General features: G+C 36.2%; 1 protein-coding gene across 10 annotated transcripts in view; it reads right to left on the bottom strand.

The window, feature by feature from the left end:
* Positions 1-19,894, bottom strand: part of ATP11B (ATPase phospholipid transporting 11B (putative)) — a 141,171-nt gene that overhangs the window by 66,828 nt on the left and 54,449 nt on the right. For all 10 annotated transcript variants that reach the window (XM_082393906.1, XM_082393907.1, XM_082393904.1 and 7 more), the window contains 6 exons: positions 19,179-19,376; positions 3,653-3,895; positions 2,694-2,869; positions 2,130-2,198; positions 719-792; positions 542-645 (listed from right to left, as the gene is read on the bottom strand). In XM_082393906.1, coding sequence (XP_082250032.1) covers positions 542-645; positions 719-792; positions 2,130-2,198; positions 2,694-2,869; positions 3,653-3,895; positions 19,179-19,376 — 864 coding nt within the window. The remainder of the gene's footprint in view (positions 1-541; positions 646-718; positions 793-2,129; positions 2,199-2,693; positions 2,870-3,652; positions 3,896-19,178; positions 19,377-19,894) is intronic.

The following is a 19,894-nucleotide window of genomic DNA, read 5'->3' on the forward strand; positions in this document are numbered from 1 at the left end:
TACCTAGGAGTGAAATTACCAAGCCATATAGTAACTCTATATTACTCTATGTTCTATGAGGAATTGTAAAACTATTTTTGAAAGTGGCCATATCATTTATATTCCCATCAGCAATGTATCAGGGTTCCAGTTTCTACAAATACTTGGGATTTTTGTACGTCTCCTTTTTTTTTTTCGGCCATGCTGCACGGCATGCAGAATCTTAATCCCCCGACCAGGGATGGAACCCACGCCCCCTGCAATGGAAGCACGCAGTCTTAACCACTGGACCGCCAGGGAAGTCCCTCCCTTTTTAATATAGCAATCTGAGTGGTCCTTGTAGCCATAAGTACTCTGGCTGTACTAGGTGCAAAGAGAAGACATATTTTAGCAGGTTAAAAAAGGTCAAATTTTAACCAACGAATGAGGAGCCAACACATAATGTAACAGAACTGCAGAATTTCTATAATTTTTGATAAAATACTAATGCAAAAATGAAACCCTAAATCTTTCATATATATATATTTTTAGCGGTTTTTAAATTAGAGAAATTTGCACTTACCAAAGCAAATTCATCTACATGAATTCTGGTTTTTTCTATTTCTCCACCCCTACATTCCGGGAGAACTGATGATTCGGCTCCTTTAACAAATAAAAGTTTCTCACCTAAAAAGAAAAATAAGTTATCAAGCTCTTAGTATTATTTAACTAAAAATTCATGAACATTTAAATTGGTTACCTGAAGGTGCCTGAACAATTACACTCATTCTTCTACGATCTGAATCAAATTCCAGAATATGAAGCAGTTTGTACCTAAGGAAGAAAAAATAAGAAAGACAAAATCTGTACTGTTTTGAATAATATTAAGTGAATATTTGGAAAGAATCCCTATAAAAGATAAAATGGTTAATTTAGAACAAGAAATTAATCTCAATTACATTTCAATTTCATTTTCAAGATGATGGATTATGAGTCATTAATAACACAAGATAGAAAAAGAAGGAACTGACATTTATTAAGTACTTACCAAATGCCACGTACTTTACATACCTTATATCATTTAATACCCATGAGAACCAAAGGAGGTAGGTCTTATCTCATTTTACAGGTGAGGACTATTAAACTCAGAAAGATACACTCATTTGCCTTAAGTCAAATAAGCATGTGAATGGGAATACATATCTGCCCAGCTTCATGTTTTTCCTCATTAAAAAAGGTGACTGATTCTCAACTCTTTTTTCTGCCTAAACACACCTGAGAAATACGAACACTCACATTAGTAAGAGAGGCTCATTACAGCAGTGATTCTGAACCTACGACAGGGCATGTGTGTGCAGTTGGGGGACACAAAGGCCTCTCTAGGGAGCTGTAAAAGAATTTGTGTGGATGGGTCAGGTGTGGATTGAAAAGTCTTCTGGATGAATTTATACAATGATGTTCATATGGAATGTTTTGGCACATCTCAAAGAAAAACACTGAGTAGAATGGTTTATAAGTTGATAAAATGAGCCAGACAGGCTTCCAGATAAATGTAGCCAAAGACTGGGCAATATTTAGTTCAGAAAAGCATAGTCTGGAAAAGCACAAGTGGAGCTGAGATATGATCAGAAATGATAAAACCACGAAAGATATGAATGTGATAAGAATGGACTAATTTATCAAACAGTGGAAATACTGGAAATAATACAACGGGTTCCTTAATGTTTGAAAGATAAAAATCATAGGAAAGATAAGGAAGTTTTTATTTAGTGAGTAGAAATTTACAAAACTCATTTCCCTAAGAATGTGTAAAAATAAACACATAAGTAAATTCAAGAACCATTAAGCTAAAATACAGATGAAAGTTTCAGAGCATTATACTGTTATTACCATGATGAGATACAATGTAATACTGACATCATTCTAGAGCAGATGTCAGTAAACTTTTCCTGTGAGGGGCCAGACAGTAAATACTTTAGGCTTTGAAGACCATATATGATCTCTGCTGCATATTTTTTTGTTTTGGAAAACACTTAAAAAATGTAATTTAGTTTGCAGGCTGTACAGAAACAGGCTGTAGGCCAGATCTGGTTTCTGGGTCATAGTTTACCAATTCCTGTTCTATAGTAAGCACTTAATATATAGAAAATTACAATATAGAAAAAAATTACCGTTCCAGTTTTCCAAGTGTTTTAACTTCCATAGTTTCTCCAGAATTGCCAATAAATACAATGCCGAATCTAGGGAATAAAAGGAGAAAGAAATATAAGATTTAAAGGATGATATTTTATAATTCACAATATAACTAACTTGAATAAAAACATTTAAAATATAAGTTTAAGGTGTATTTTAAAGTTATTTCCTTTGAGTATAGGATTATTTTTAAGAACTTGAAGGGTGAGAGTAGATCTAAAACAATACATACACAAGTATTTCTCACAAATTATATTGTTCGTATTTCACAGTAACCAGACTTTTAAAGAGATTTCTTCAAAATATGACTTAATGCAAGCTTGACAACAAAATTAATGACATTTCAAATTCTCATTTAAAATACCTTTATGTGTAAAAATATATACATATAAATAAAATACCTTTATGTGTAAAAAAATGTGTAAAAATAAAATACCTTTGTTTCTGAATTTTGTCTGAGAATTTAAAATTATGTTCTTGTATTTTCACATTTTCATTTAAAACGTATTTTTCTGAAGATTTGAAAATTAGACTTAAACTACCTTGCAGCAGCTTCCACGAGAGCCTTTTCATCTGGTGAAGATGCATAGTACTCCAACTGGGAGGGTGCAAGGTTGGTTTGCCAGGGACCATCACCAATGCCATCAGTCTGAACACTGCTAATCTGCACAGTGTGACAGAGACTGACTGCTTTAAAGAAGAGATCATGTTCTTTAATCTGCAGAAACATAATTAATATTCATAATAAAATATACCAATACCAAATAACATGTAGGAACATGTAGGAAACCAAAAACAAAATTCTAAAAAATGCCAATAAATACAGCTCATAATTTGATAAACTAAGATGTAGAACAAGAGTGCTACAATTCTGAATTGCATAAATAATAGTTGGTTGCTTCTGAATCCCAAGAGTAAAATGTCACATTTGCTTATGACCCTTCAACATCTGAGTATATTTTTAGGAGGCATAACCAAATTGCACATAAAGGTGAAAACTCTTTTGTGGAAGAACTGAGATCTCAGAAGCTCTATTCCTTAGCAAAGTCTTCTTTATTTCAAGGCAGAAAGGGCTTTCCTTAACTTAGTCCCATTTAAGTACCCAGAGAACTAAAGTAGATGCATATATATTTTTTATTTTAGTGGAACATTTAATTTAATTTATTTATTTATATTTTTTAAATAGATCTTTATTGGAGTATAATTGCTTCACAATACTGTGTTAGTTTCTGTTGCACAACAAAGCGAATCAGCCATATGCATACACATGCCCCCATATCCCCTTCCTCTTGAGCCTCCCTCCGTAAAGTAGATGCATATTAAGTGACAAGTTAAGCTGGCTTATGACTATAAATTCTCAGTGCTGAATCAAAGGATAAACATTTCAAATGTATATTCCTTGCCCCACTAACATTTAAACTTTTTCTCCTACAACCCACCAACTAACAAAGAATTACTATTTCAAATGAAACTCCTATTTATTAACTTAAAAATTGCTTACTAGTTCAGTTTCATTTTCAGGACTGGTTCTAAAAGAGGAACTGGTTGCAAGATGGGATAAGTTGTTAAGATGGGATAAACTACTAAGATAAGATAAGTTTCCTTCTGAAGAGTCTGGTGTTGGTCCTTCAGATACAAGTCTACCATTGATTTCTTGGTATTTTATACCATTAATTGAACATTCCCGAAACTGCATCTCGTTTTCGGTCAGTGTACCAGTTTTATCTGTAAACACATACTCCACCTAGAGATAGAAAACAAAAGAAAACAAACCTTTATGTTCAGGGTATTATGTTAAACAAAAAAACTTTGTACTCTTACTTATAATCCGAGCACAAGCAAATAATTAAAGATGCCACAGAAACAAAACAGGGTAATACAAAATATTTAAAACCTATATACTCTTTGAAGTCTGTGGCATCTTTAGGTTCATATTCATCTATAGAGTTGGTGGATAATTTATGTTGAACAAGCAGCAGAAATATGAACTGCAGTTATTCTCTCTGGGTAAACTGAGGAAAAGCCAATACTGATATTTGGGGATATCCCCCAAAAACAGCTGGGCTGCCAGGCTTTTCTAGGGAAAACTTTTGGACTTGTAAAGAAAACCAAAGATTAGCATTCATTTGAGGATATCACCTTACATGAAAAGGTAAAGAGAGTCTAAAACAAATGACAGGCAGTTCCGCTATAACACTGTCTTGAAAACACAAGAATTTATTACAATGAGATTGATATATAAGGGAACAATTTGAGCAAAATATGAACTTTGCGTTTGATTACGAACAGTTTCATCTGTGAGAAACACTAGGTGAACACAGAAAACTGCATCCAGAATACATGAAATATACAAACCTCAAACAGCTAGCAAGCTACCTCAGGTCACCATGTGTGTTATGAGCCATAACCATTCACATCTGGTATTATACTTTCCTTCTGTTTTCAGATAACCTTCCTTCCAATACTTCACAATAACACACAAGTTGCAATACTTCTGATGGCCACTTCCACAAGTAAACTTCAGGTCATTTTCAAGATAAAGTGCCATATTTATTGTAGTATTTACGTATTTCTTAATAATTTAGCAAGTCCTGTTGTCATTAGGTTCTTATCTTTTTATTTTAAATGTGTTACTGACAAAGTTTTTGTTGTACCCCAATCCCATTTTCATAAGCCCTGTGGTTTTTACTAAGTAATTTTGCATAGCACAGTGATTTTAGGAATGCATATGTCACATTACAGCAGAACTGATGTACTGAAAAAGGAACTAGGAAAAAACTGAGAAAATGCAACTAGCAGAAGGCTTTAAAGAAACTGTCACTAATATCCTCAAAGAGGTGAAAGAATAGATTATATTCAAGAAACAAGAATAAGATGTGAGCTGCGAAGTGGGAGTGACAGTGGCACCTCTCGGCCAGTTTTGCTTCACCGACTCAGCTGTGGGAAAAGCACCAGAACCGGGTGCAGCTGGAAGTGGGGGCTCGGACTTTAATCCATTGGAACATTTTCCTTGTGGAAAGCGTGAGCCGTGTGGATGAAAGGCTCTAGGTGCTCCAGCCAGGCATCAGGGCTGTGCCTCTGAGGTGAGAGAGCCAACTTCAGGACACTGGTCCACAAAAGACCTCCCAGCTCCACGTAATACCAAACGGCAAAAATCCCTCAGAGATCTCCATCTGATCATCAAGACCCAGCTTCACTCAACGACCAGCAAGCTACAGTGCTCACACCCTATGCCAAACAACTAGCAAGACAGGAACACAGCCCCATCCATTAGCAGAGAGGCTGCCTAAAATCATAATAAGGCCACAGATACCCCAAAACACACCACCAGATGTGGACGTGCCCACCAGAAAGACAAGATCCAGCCTCATCCACCAGAACACAGGCACTAGTCCCCTCCACCAGGAAGCCTACACAACCCACTGAAGCAACCTTAGCCACTGGGGACAGATACCAAAAACAACGGGAACTACGAACCTGCAGCCTGTGAAAAGGAGACCCCAAACACAGTAAGATAAGCAAAATGAGAAGACAGAAAAACACACAGCAGATAAAGGAGCAGGGTCAAAACACACCAGACCTAACAAATGATGAGGAAATAGGCAGTCTACCTGAAAAAGAATTCAGAATAATGATAGTAAAGATGATCCAAAATCTTGGAAAAAGAATAGACAAAATGCAAGAAACATTTAAAAAGGACGTAGAGGAACTAAAGAGGAACCAAGCAACGATGATAAACACAATAAATGAAATTTAAAATAATCTAGAAGGGATTAATAGCAGAATAACTGAGGCAGAAGAACGGGTAAGTGACCTGGAAGATAAAATAGTGGAAATAACTAATGCAGAGCAGAAAAAAGAATGAAAAGAACTGAGGACAGTCTCAGAGACCTCTGGGACAACATTAAACGCACCAACATTCGAATTATAGGGGTCCCAGAAGAAGAAGAGAAAAAGAAAGGGACTGGAAAATATTTGAAGAGATTATAGTTGAAAACTTCCCTAATATGGGAAAGGAAATAGTTAATCAAGTCCTGGAAGCACAGAGAGGCCCATACAGGATAAATCCAAGGAGAAACACGCCAAGACACATATTAATCAAACTATCAAAAATTAAATATAAAGAAAACATATTAAAAGCAGCAAGGGAAAAACAACAAATAACACACAAGGGAATCCCCATAAGGTTAACAGCTGATCTTTCAGCAGAAACTCTGCAAGCCAGAAGGGAGTGGCAGGATATACTTAAAGTGATGAAGGAGAAAAACCTACAACCAAGATTACTCTACCCAGCAAGGATCTCATTCAGATTCGATGGAGAAATCAAAAGCTTTACAGACAAGCAAAAGCTGAGAGAGTTCAGCACCACCAAACCAGCTTTACAACAAATGCTAAAGGAACTTCTCTAGGCAGGAAACACAAGGAAGGAAAAGACCTACAATAACAAACCCAAAGCAGTTAAGAAAATGGGAATAGGAACATACATACCGATAATTACCTTAAATGTAAATGGATTAAATGCTTCCACCAAAAGACACAGACTGGCTGAATGGATACAAAAACAAGACCCATATATATGCTGTCTAAAAGAGACCCAGTTCAGAACTAGGGTCACATTCAGACTGAAAGTGAGGGGATGGAAAAAGATATTCCATGCAAATGGAAATCAAAAGAAAGTTGGAGTAGCAATTCTCATATCAGACAAAATAGACTTTAAAATAAAGACTATTACAAGAGACAAAGAAAGGCACTATATAATGATCAAGGGATCAATCCAAGAAGAAGGTATAACAATTGTAAATATTTATGCACCCAACATAGGAGCACCTCAATACATAAGGCAAATACTAACAGCCATAAAAGGGGAAATTGACAGCAACACAATGATAGTAGGGGACTTCAACACCCCACTTTCACCAATGGACAGATCATTCAAAATGAAAATAAATAAGGAAAAACAAGCTTTAAATGATACATTAAACAAGATGGACTTAATTGATATTTATAGGACATTCCATCCAAAAACAACAGAATACACATTTTTCTCAAGTGCTGATGGAACATTCTCCAGGATAGATCATATCTTGGGTCACAAATCAAGCCTTGGTAAATTTAAGAAAATTGAAATCATATCAAGTATCTTTTCTGACCACAACGCTATGAGACTAGATATCAATTACAGGAAAAGATCTGTAAAAAATACAAACACATGGATGCTACACAACACACTACTTAATAAGGAAGTGTTCACTGAAGAAATCAAAGGGGAAATCAAAAAATACCTAGAAACAAATGACAATGGAGATACGACGACCCAAAACCTATGGGACGCAGCAAAAGCAGTGCTAAGAGGGAAGTTTATAGCAATAAAAGCCTACATCAAGAAACAGGAAACATCTCGAATAAACAACCTAACCTTGCACCTGAAGCAATTAGAGAAAGAAGAGCAAAAAAACCCCAAAGCTAGCAGAAGGAAAGAAATCATAAATATCATATCAGAAATAAATGAAAAAGAAATGAAGGAAACAATAGCAAAGATCAATAAAACTAAAAGCTGGTTCTTTGAGAAGATAAACAAAATTGATAAACCATTAGCCAGACTCATCAAGAGAAAAAGGGAGAAGACTCAAATCAATAGAACTAGAAATGAAAAAGAAGAAGTAACCACTGACACTGCAGAAATACAAACGATCATGAGAGATTACTACAAGCAACTCTATGCCAATAAAATGGACAACCTGGAAGAAATGGACACATTCTTAGAAATGCACAACCTTCCGAGACTGAACCAGGAAGAAATAGAAAATATGAACGACCAATCACAAGCACTGAAATTGAAACTGTGATTAAAAATCTTCCAACAAACAAAAGCCCAGGACCAGATGGCTTCACAGGCGAATTCTATCAAACATATAGAGAAGAGCTAACACCTATCCTTCTCAAACTCTTCCAAAATATAGCAGAGGAAGGAACACTCCCAAACTCATTCTACGAGGCCACCATCACCCTGATACCAAAACCAGACAAAGATGTCACAAAGAAAGAAAACTACAGGCCAATATCGCTGATGAACATAGATGCAAAAATCCTCAAAAAAATACTAGCAAACAGAATCCAACAGCACAATAAAAGGATCATACACCATGATCAAGTGGGGATTATCCCAGGAATGCAAGGATTCTTCAATATACGCAAATCAATCAACGTGATACATCATATTAACAAATTGAAGGAGAAAAACCATATGATCATTTCAATAGATGCAGAGAAAGCTTTCGACAAAATTCAACACCCATTTATGATAAACGCCCTGCAGAAAGTAGGCATAGAGGGAACTTTCTTCAACATAAAGGCCATATATGACAAACCCACAGCCAACACTGTCCTCGATGGTGAAAAACTGAAACCATTTCCACTAAGATCAGGAACAAGACAAGGTTGCCCACTCTCACCACTATTATTCAACATAGTTTTGGAAGTGTTAGCCACAGCAATCAGAGAAGAAAAAGAAATAAAAGGAATCCAAATCGGAAAAGAAGAAGTAAAGCTGTCACTGTTTGCAGATGACATGATACTATACATAGAGAATCCTAAAGATTCTACCAGAAGACTACTAGAGCTAATCAATGAATTTGGTAAAGTAGCAGGATACAAAATTAATGCACAGAAATCTATTTCATTTCTATACACTAATGATGAAAAATCTGAAAGTGAAATTAAGAAAACACTCCCGTTTACCATTGCAACAAAAAGAATAAAATATCTAGGAATAAACCTACCTAAGGAGACAAAAGATCTGTATGCAGAAAATTATAAGACACTGATGAAAGAAATTAAAGATGATACAAATAGATGGAGAGATATACCATGTTCTTGGATTGGAAGAATCAACATTGTGAAAATGACTTTACTACCCAAAGCAATCTACAGATTCAACGCAATCCCTATCAAACTACCACTGGCATTTTTCACAGAACTAGAACAAAAAATTTCACAATTTGTATGGAAACACAAAAGACCCCGAATAGCCAAAGCAATCTTGAGAACGAAAAATGGAGCTGGGGGAATCAGGCGCCCTGACTTCAGATTGTATTACAAAGCTACAGTAATCAAGACAGTTTGGTACTGGCACAAAAACAGAAACATAGATCAATGGAACAGCATAGAAAGCCCACAGATAAACCCACGCACATATGGTCACCTTATCTTTGATAAAGGAGGCAAGAATATAGAGTGGAGAAAAGACAGCCTCTTCAATAAGTGGTGCTGGGAAAATTGGACAGGTACATGTAAAAGTATGAAATTAGAACACTCCCTGACACCATACACAAAAATAAACTCAAAATGGATTAAAGACCTAAATGTAAGGCCAGACACTATCAAACTCTTAGAGGAAAACATAGGCAGAACACTCTATGACATAAATCACAACAAGATCCTTTTTGATGCACCTCCTAGAGAAATGGAAATAAAAACAAAAATAAACAAATGGGACCTAATGAAACTTAAAAGCTTTTGCACAGCAAAGGAAACCATAAACAAGACCAAAAGACAACCCTCAGAATGGGAGAAAATATTTGCAAATGAAGCAACGGACAAAGGATTAATCTCCAAGATTTACAAGCAGCTCATGCAGCTCAATAACAAAAAAACAAACAACCCAATCCAAAAATGGGCAGAAGACCTAAGTAGTCATTTCTCCAAAAAAGATATACAGATGGCCAACAGACACATGAAAGAATGCTCAACATCATTAATCATAAGAGAAATGCAAATCAAAACTACAATGAGATATCATCTCACACCGGTCAGAATGGCCATCATCAAAAAATCTAGAAACAATAAATGCTGGAGAGGGTGTGGAGAAAAGGGAACCCTCTTGCACTGTTGGTGGGAATGTAAATTGATACAGCCACTATGGAGAACAGTACGGAGGTTCCTTAAAAAACTAAAAATAGAACTACCATACGACCCAGCAATCCCACTACTGGGCATATACCCTGAGAAAACCATAATTCAAAAAGAGTCATGTACCAAAATGTTCATTGCAGCTCTATTTACAATAGCCAGGACATGGAAGCAACCTAAGTGTCCATCATCGGATGAATGGATAAAGAAGATGTGGCACATATATACAATGGAATACTACTCAGCCATAAAAGGAAACAAAATGGAGGTATTTGTAGCGAGGTAGATGGAGTTAGAGTCTGTCATACAGAGTGAAGTAAGTCAGAAAGAGAAAAACAAATACAGTATGCTAACACATATATATATGGAATCTAAGGAGAAAAAAAAAGTCATGAAGAACCTAGTGGCAAGACGGGAATAAAGACACAGACCTACTAGAGAATGGACTTGAGGATATAGGGAGGGGGAGGGGTAAGATGTGACAGGGTGAGAGAGTGGCATGGACATATATACACTACCAAATGTAAAATAGCCAGCTAGTGGGAAGCAGCCGCATAGCACAGGGAGATCAGCTCGGTGCTTTGTGACCACCTAGAGGGGTGGGATAGGGAGGGTGGGACGGAGGGAGACGCAAGAGGGAAGAGATATGGGAACATATGTATATGTATAACTGATTCACTTTGTTATAAAGCAGAAAGTAACACACCATTGTAAACCAATTATACTCTAATAAAGATGTTATAAAAAAAAAAAAGACTAATACACTACTTGACTCTGCAGTGAAGAGCATTTCAGTGTTTTCTGTGAGCTAAACCTTTACCTATCACAGCAGGAATTCAATGAATAATGTCTAAGATACATAAGAAACAGAAACGGAAGCATATTATTGGAAGGCATCAGGGCTACTGTAAATAGTAGTTAATGGAGCTGGAAGTTCCCGCCAGGATGAGGGCTAGGGGATTGGGGTAAATGGGTGGCGATACATTGTTTTTAACCATGGCAAATAATACTTGGATATCATTTTTTAAATTGCTTTTTCACTCTGGCTGCAGAGTAGAAATCTGATTGGAGGAGGTCAAGAGCAGACGCAGGGAGACCGGTTAGGAGAATAGTGCAGCAGTGCAGGTAGAAACAAAGGTTTATTAGACTAGATTGGTGGCAGCGGGGATGGGGAGAAGATGATGGATAAAAAAACACGATTAGCTCCAAAATATATAAACAGCTCATGCAGCTCAATATTAAAAAAACAAACAACCCAACCCAAAAATGGGCAGAAGACCTAAAGAGACATTTCTCCAAAGAAGACATACAGATGGCCACGAAGCACATGAAAAGATGCTCAACATCACTAATTATTAGAGAAATGCAAATCAAAACGACAATGAGGTATCACCTCACACCAGTTAGAATGGGCATCGTCAGAAAATCTACAAACAACAAATGCTGGAGAGGGTGTGGAGAAAAGGGAACACTCTTGCACTGTTGGTGGGAATGTAAATTGATACAACAACTATGCAGAACAGTATGGAGGTTCCTTAAAAAACTAAAAATAGAACTACCATATGATCCAGCAATCCCACTCCTGGGCATATACCCAGAGAAAACCGTAATTCAAAAGGACACAGGCACCCCAGTGTTCGTTGCAGCACTATTTACAATAGCCAGGTCATGGAAGCAACCTAAATGCCCATCGACAGATGAATGGATAAAGAAGATGTGGTACATATATAGAATGGAATATTACTCAGCCATAAAAAGGAACAAAATTGGGTCATTTGTAGAGACGTGGATGGATCCAGAGACTGTCATACAGAGTGAAGTAAGTCAGAAAGAGAAAAACAAATATCGTATATTAACGCATTTATGTGGAACCTAGAAAAATGGTACAGATGAAGCGGTTTGCAGGGCAGAAATTGAGACACAGATGTAGAGAACAAACGTATGGACACCAAGCGGAGAAAGCAGAGGGGGTGGGGGTGGTGGTGTGGTGAATTGGGCGATTGGGATTGACATGTGTACACTGATGTGTATAAAATGGATGACTAATAAGGGCCTGCTGTATAAAAAATATAAATAAAATTAAATTAAAAAAAAAAAAAGAATAAGATGTAATTAAAAGATGACCATTCTGGGAATTCCTTGGTTATCCAGTGGTTAGGGTTCTGCGCTTCCACTGCGGGGACATGGGTTCGATACCTGGTTGGGGAACTGAGATGCCACAAGCTGCGCAGCCAAAAAAAAAAAAAAAAAAAAAAAGACCATTCAGATATACTAGGATATTAGAAATTAAAAACATTACAATACAAATAAAAGAAATCAAAACACAGCTGGAACCAGAGGGCAGACAGCAGAAGCAAGAAGAACTACAATCCTGCAGCCTGTGGAACAAAAACCACATTCACAGAAAGATAGACAAGATGAAAAGGCAGGGGGCTATATACCAGATGAAGGAACAAGATAAAACCCCAGAAAAACAACTAAATAAAGTGGAGATACGCAACCTTCCAGAAAAAGAGTTCAGAATAATGATAGTGAAGATGATCCAGGACCTCGGATAAAGAATGGAGGCAAAGATCGAGAAGATGCAAGAAATGTTTAACAAAGATGTAGAAGAATTAAAGAACAAACAAACAGAGATGAACAATACAATAACTGAAATGAAAACTACACCAGAAGGAATCAATAGCAGAATAACTGAGGCAGAAGAACGGATAAGTGACCTGGAAGACAGAATGGTGGAATTCACTGCTGTGGAACAGAATAAAGAAAAAAGAATGAAAGGAAATGAAGACAGCCTAAGAGACCTCTGAGACAACATTAAACACAACAACATTCGCATTATAGGGGTACCAGAAGGAGAAGAGAGAGAGAAAGGACCAGAGAAAATATTTGAAGAGATTATAGTCGAAAACTTCCCTAACACGGGAAAGGAAATAGCCACCCAAGTCCAGGAAGCGCAGCGAGTTCCATACAGGATAAACCCAAGCAGAAACACGCCGAGACACATGGTAATCAATCTGGCAAAAATTAAGGACAAAGAAAAATTATTGAAAGCAGCTAGGGAAAAAGGACAAATAACATACAAGGAAACTCCCATAAGGTTAACAGCTGATTTCTCAGCAGAAACTCTACAAGCCAGAAGGGAGTGGCACGATATACTTAAAGTAATGAAAGGGAAGAACCTACAACCAAGATTACTCTACCTGGCAAGAATCTCATTCAGATTCGATGGAGAAATCAAAAGCTTTACAGACAAGCAAAAGCTAAGAGAATTCAGCACCACCAAACCAGCTCTACAACAAATGTTAAAGGAACTTCTCTAAGTGGGAAACACAAGAGAAGAAAAGGACCTACAAAAACAAACCCAAAACAATTAAGAAAATGGTCATAGGAACATACAGATCGATAATTACCTTAAACGTGAATGGATTAAATGCTCCAACCAAAAGACACAGGCTTGCTGAATGGATACAAAAACAAGACCCATATATATGCCTGTCTACAAGAGATGCACTTCAGACCTAGGGGCACATACAGACTGAAAGTGAGGTGATGGAAAAAGATATTCCATGCAAATGGAAAGCAAAAGAAAGCTGGAGAAGCAATACTCATATCAGATAAAATAGACTTTAAAATAAAGACTATTACAAGAGACAAAGAAAGACACTACATAATGATCAAGGGATCAATCCAAGAAGAAGATATAACAATTATAAATATATATGCACCCAACATAGGACCACCTCAATACATAAGGCAACTGCTAACAGCTATAAAAGAGGAAATCGACAGCAACACAATAATAGTGGGGGACTTTAACACCTCACTTACACCAATGGACAGATCATCCAAAATGAAAATAAATAAGGAAACAGAAGCTTTAAATGACACAATAGACCAGATAGATTTAATTGATATTTATAGGACATTATATCCAAAAACAGCAGATTACACTTTCTTCTCAAGTGCACATGGAACATTCTCCAGGATAGATCACATCTTGGGTCACAAATCAAGCCTCAGTAAATTTAAGAAAATTGAAATCATATCAAGCATCTTTTCTGACCACAACGCTATGAGATTAGAAATGAATTACAGGGAAAAAAACGTAAAAAACACAAAACACATGGAGGCTAAACAGTATGTTACTAAATAACCAAGAGATCACTGAAGAAATCAAAGAGAAAATCAAAAAATACCTAGAGACAAATTACAACAAAAACACGACGATCCAAACCTATGGGATGCAGCAAAAGCAGTTCTCAGAGGGAAGTTTATAGCAATACAAACCTACCTCAAGAAACAAGAAAAATCTCAAATAAACAATTTAACCTTACACCTAAAGGAACTAGAGAAAGAAGAACAAACAAAACCCAAAGTTAGCAGAAGGAAAGAAATTATAAAGATCAGAGCAGAAATAAATGAAATAGAAACAAAGAACAAAGAAACAATAGAAACAAAGAAATCAATAAAACTAAAAGCTGGTTCTTTGAGAAGATAAACAAAATTGATACACCATTAGCCAGACTCATCAAGAAAAAGAGGGAGAGGACTCAAATCAATAAAATTAGAAATGAAAAAGGAGAAGTTACAACAGACATCGCAGAAAAACAAAGCATCCTAAGAGACTACTACAAGCAACTCTATGCCAATAAAATGGACAACCTGGAAGAAATGGACACATTCTTAGAAAGGTATAACCTTCCAAGACTGAACCAGGAAGAAATAGAAAATATGAACAGACCAATCACAAGTAATGAAATTGAAACTGTGATTAAAAATCTTCCAACAAACAAAAGCCCAGGACCAGATGGATTCACAGGCGAATTCTACCAAACATTTAGAGAAGAGCTAACACCCATCCTTCTCATACTCTTCCAAAAAACTGCAGAGGAAGGAACACTCCCAAACTCATTCTATGAGGCCACCATCATCCTGATACCAAAACCAGACAAAGATACTACAAAAGAAAATTACAGACCAATATCACTGATGAATATAGATGCAAAAATCCTCAACAAAATACTAGCAAACAGAATCCAACAACACATTAAAGGGATCATACACCATGATCAAGTGGGATTTATCCCAGGGATGCAAGGATTCTTCAGTATATGCAAATCAATCAATGTGATACACCATATTAACAAACTGAAGAATATAAACCATATGATCATCTCAATAGATGCAGAAAAAGCTTCTGAAAAAATTCAACATCCATTTATGATAAAAACTCTCCAGAAAGTGGGCATAGAGGGAATCTACCTCAACATAATAAAGGCCATATAGGACAAACCCACAGCAAACATCATTCTCAATGGTGAAAAACTGAAAGCATTTCCTCTAAGATCAAGAACGAGACAAGGATGTCCATTCTCACCACTATTATTCAACATAGTTTTGGAAGTCCTAGCCACGGCAATCAGAGAAGAAAAAGAAATAAAAGGAATACAAATTGGAAAAGAAGAAGTAAAACTGGCACTGTTTGCAGATGATATGATACTATACATACAGAATCCTAAAAATGCCACCAGAAAACTGCTAGAGCTAATTAATGAATTTGGTATAGTTGCAGGATACAAAATGAATGCTCAGAAATCTCTTGCATTCCTATACACTAATGATGAAAAATCTGAAAGAGAAATTATGGAAACACTCCCATTTACCATTGCAACAAAACGAATAAAATACCTAGGAATAAACCTACCTAGGGAGACAAAAGACCTGTATACAGAAAACTGTAAGACACTGATGAAAGAAATTAAAGATGATACCAACAGATGGAGAGATATACCATGTTCTTGGATTGGAAGAATCAATATTGTGAAAATGACTATACTACCCAAAGCAATCTACAGATTCAATGCAATCCCTATCATATTACCAATGGCATTTTTTACAGAACTAGAACAAATCATCTTAAAATTTGTATGGAGACACAAAAGACCCCGAATAGCCAAAGCAGTCTTGAGGGAAAAAAACGGAGCTGGAGGAATCAGACTCCCTGACCTCAGACTATACTACAAAGGTACAGTAATCAAGACAATATGGTACTGGCACAAAAACAAACATAGATCAGTGGAACAAGATAGAAAGCCCAGAGATAAACCCACACACCTATGGTCAACTAATCTATGACAAAGGAGGCAAAGATATACAATGGAGAAAAGACAGTCTCTTCAGTAAGTGGTGCTGGGAAAACTGGACAGCTACCTGTAAAAGAATGAAATTAGAACACTCCCTAACACCATACACAAAAATAAACTCAAAATGGATTAGAGACCTAAATGTTAAGACCGGACACTATAAAACTCTTAGGGGGAAAACATACGAAGAATACTCTTTGACATAAATCACAGCAAGATATTTTTTGATCCACCTCCTAGGCAAATGGAAATAAAAATACAAATAAACAAATGGGACCTAATGAAACTTAAAAGCTTTTGCACAGCAAAGGAAACCATAAACAAGACGAAAAGATAACCCTCAGAATGGGAGAAAATATTTGCGAATGAATCAACGGACAAAGGATTAATCTCCAAAATATATAAACAGCTCATGCAGCTCAATATTAAAGAAACAAACAACCCAACCCAAAAATGGGCAGAAGACCTAAAGAGACATTTCTCCAAAGAAGACATACAGATGGCCACGAAGCACATGAAAAGATGCTCAACATCACTAATTATTAGAGAAATGCAAATCAAAACGACAATGAGGTATCACCTCACACCAGTTAGAATGGGCATCGTCAGAAAATCTACAAACAACAAATGCTGGAGAGGGTGTGGAGAAAAGGGAACCCTCTTGCACTGTTGGTGGGAATGTAAATTGATACAGCCACTATGGAGAACCGTATGAAGGTTCCTTAAAAAACTAAAAATAGATTTACCATATGATCCAGCAATCCCACTACTGGGCATATACCCAGAGAAAACCGTAATTCAAAAAGACACAGGCACCTCAGTGTTCATTGCAGCACTATTTACAATAGCCAGGTCATGGAAGCAACCTAAATGCCCATCGACAGACAAATCAATAAAGAAGATGTGGTACATATATACAATGGGATATTACTGAGCCATAAGAAGGAACGAAATTGAGTCATTTGTTGAGACGCAGACGGATCTAGAGACTGTCATACAGAGTGAAGTAAGTCAGAAAGAGAAAAACAAAGATCGTATATTAATGCATGTATGTGGAACCTAGAAAAATGGTACAGATGAGCCGGTTTGCACGGCAGAAGTTGAGACACAGATGTAGAGAACAGACGTATGGACACCAAGGGGGGAAAACTGCGGTGGGGTGCGGATGGTGGTGTGCTGAATTGGGCGATTGGGATTGACATGTATACACTGATGTGTATAAAATTGATGACTAATAAGAACCTGCAGTATAAAAAAACAAACAAAGCAAAAAAAAAAAAGATAGGTGAAAAGATAAAGTTCATGAATTCTCCCAGAAAGATTATAAAAACAGAGAAATTAAAATTGAAAGTCAAAGAAATTAGAGAATCAAGATAAATGGTCTGACATCCAAAATAATAAATTTCAAAAGAAAATCCCACAAAACATAAAAAGACACTTTACCAAAGAAATAATATAAGAAAAATTCCTAGAACTGAAGGACTTGTGTTTCCAGGTTAAAAGGGCTCACAGAGTTTATTGCCCAATGAAAGAAAAAAAAAAAGACTCACACCAAGGTATATCATCATAAAATTTCAGATTCATTGAACAAAGAGAAGATCCTAAAACACTAAACACTTCCAGAGATAAAACAACAGATCTCACATAAAGAACTGAGAATCAGAATGGCATTGGATTTCTCAAAAAAACATTGGAAGCTAGAAATAAATGGAGAAATGCTTTTGAAATTTTGAGGAAAAATAATTTCCAACCTGGGATGTGTTACCCAGATAAATTATTTTTTTTAAAGATTTATTTATTATTTATTTATTTTATTAATATTTTATTTTTGGGGGGCTGTGTTGGGTCTTAGCTGAAGCACACGGGATCCTCGTTGAGGCATGCGGGATCTTCCATTGCGGTGCGCGGGCTCCTCGATGGAGTGCGCAAGCTCAGTAGTTGCCGCACGTGGGATCTTAGTTGCCCTGCGGCATGTGGGATCCTAGTTCCCTGACCAGGGATCAAACCCACGTCCCCTGCACTGCAAGGCAGATCCCCTACCACTGGACCACCAGTGAAGTCCTTACCCAGCTAAATTACTAATCAGGTGTAAGAAGGGAATAAAGATATTTTCAGACATGCAAAGTCTCAAAATATTTCCCTGTTATGCATCCTTTTTCAAGTTATTAGGAGATGTGTTCCACCAAAATAAGAGAATAAGCAACAGGTGAGAAGACATGGGATCCAGAACACAGGAAATCCAAAACGGGTGGGAGACAAAGGAAGTTCTAGGGTGATGGAAAAGCAAGTCCACGGTGACAGCTGAGAAGCAGGCCCAGAAAGAAGTCCAAATTGAAGCAGAAAAATAAAAGGCTTCAAAACAGAAAGTGAGCAAGATAACAAGAAAGAGAAAGGAAATCCTAGATTACCTGGTGTGTTTGAAATACATGGAGAGATGGTTCATATACTTGTCAGAGATTTGTTTGTGGTAATTGAAAATTAAGCAAATAAAAAGCAGAGCAATTAACTCCAGCAAAACCAAAATACATAAGAAAGAAAAATGTAAGTATAGTATTACAGAGCAAACAAAGAGAACTAGGAATTAGTAAATAATATCAAAACAGTCTTAATAAGGTAAATGAATATTTATTAAATCCCAAATTGTGATTTAACAATACTGGGGTGTCATGGGGAGGCAAAGTGGGTATATGTCTGGGTATGTGTGTAGAAGGAGTAGTGTAGTATTATATCTATATTCCATAGTAAATAATGTCTCAAATTTAAAAATCAAGAAAGAATACTATATAGAAATACAGTGCTAAATAATGAAAGAAACAGCTTAAGATTTCAAAATGGGAAACAAGAAATTAGGTGTGGAGCAAAGAAAGTGGGGTTGTTTTTTGGTATAAGCCTTGTAATATTTAGTTTTATTAGTCTTTGTACACATTATTTTGATAAAAATAACAAATTAGAAAAAAAAGGGATCATTTTTACCTGTCCAAGTTCTTCATTCAGATCAGAAGTATTGACTTGAGCTTTCTGATCTGATTCTTCATGATAGAGATCAAGATCCCAGCCAATAAAAAATGATCCAAGAAATTTCTGCATTTCGACTGTCACATATAATGAAATTGGAATGATGAAATTGTAGAGTACCAAAAAAGCAAGGAAGTCTGAAATAAATTTCAGAATCTAGGGGAAAAAAATGATTGCTTGATAAGAGAAAAATATGAAGAAAATTATCAGATAGTTTCATATCTAAACAGACCATCAACTATATTCTGAAGCAAAGTCTCATGAATTGAAATTCATTTACTGAATTGTCTTTTTAACACATCTCCTTTGGTTATTTTATTGCTCATTAGAATCTTGAACAAATTAAAAGAAAAAAGGTTAAAACCAAATTACTTAATTTGTTACTTTTTAGAAGCTACCAAAAAAGCCTGGTGTGACTGAAATTACTTACGGCAAAATTATAATTAGATCCTCTGTAGCATACTTACCATTCTATTTCTACACATCAAAATCACAGATAACTAAAAATTGACTGTAATTTTAAAAATGTAAAATAATTGCTAGGCTAGAATTGCTAGAAATTAAAACTCTCAATTACAGATTACACAGGAATAGCCTACTTCAATGGCATAGCAGTTCCACATTTTAAAATATGTTCTGTAAAAGATAAAATACCTAATTGTAAATGATACTGA

The sequence above is a fragment of the Balaenoptera borealis genome, assembly GCF_965194805.1.
Source record: "Balaenoptera borealis genome assembly, chromosome: 5".
In the NCBI taxonomy this organism is placed as follows: domain Eukaryota; kingdom Metazoa; phylum Chordata; class Mammalia; order Artiodactyla; family Balaenopteridae; genus Balaenoptera; species Balaenoptera borealis.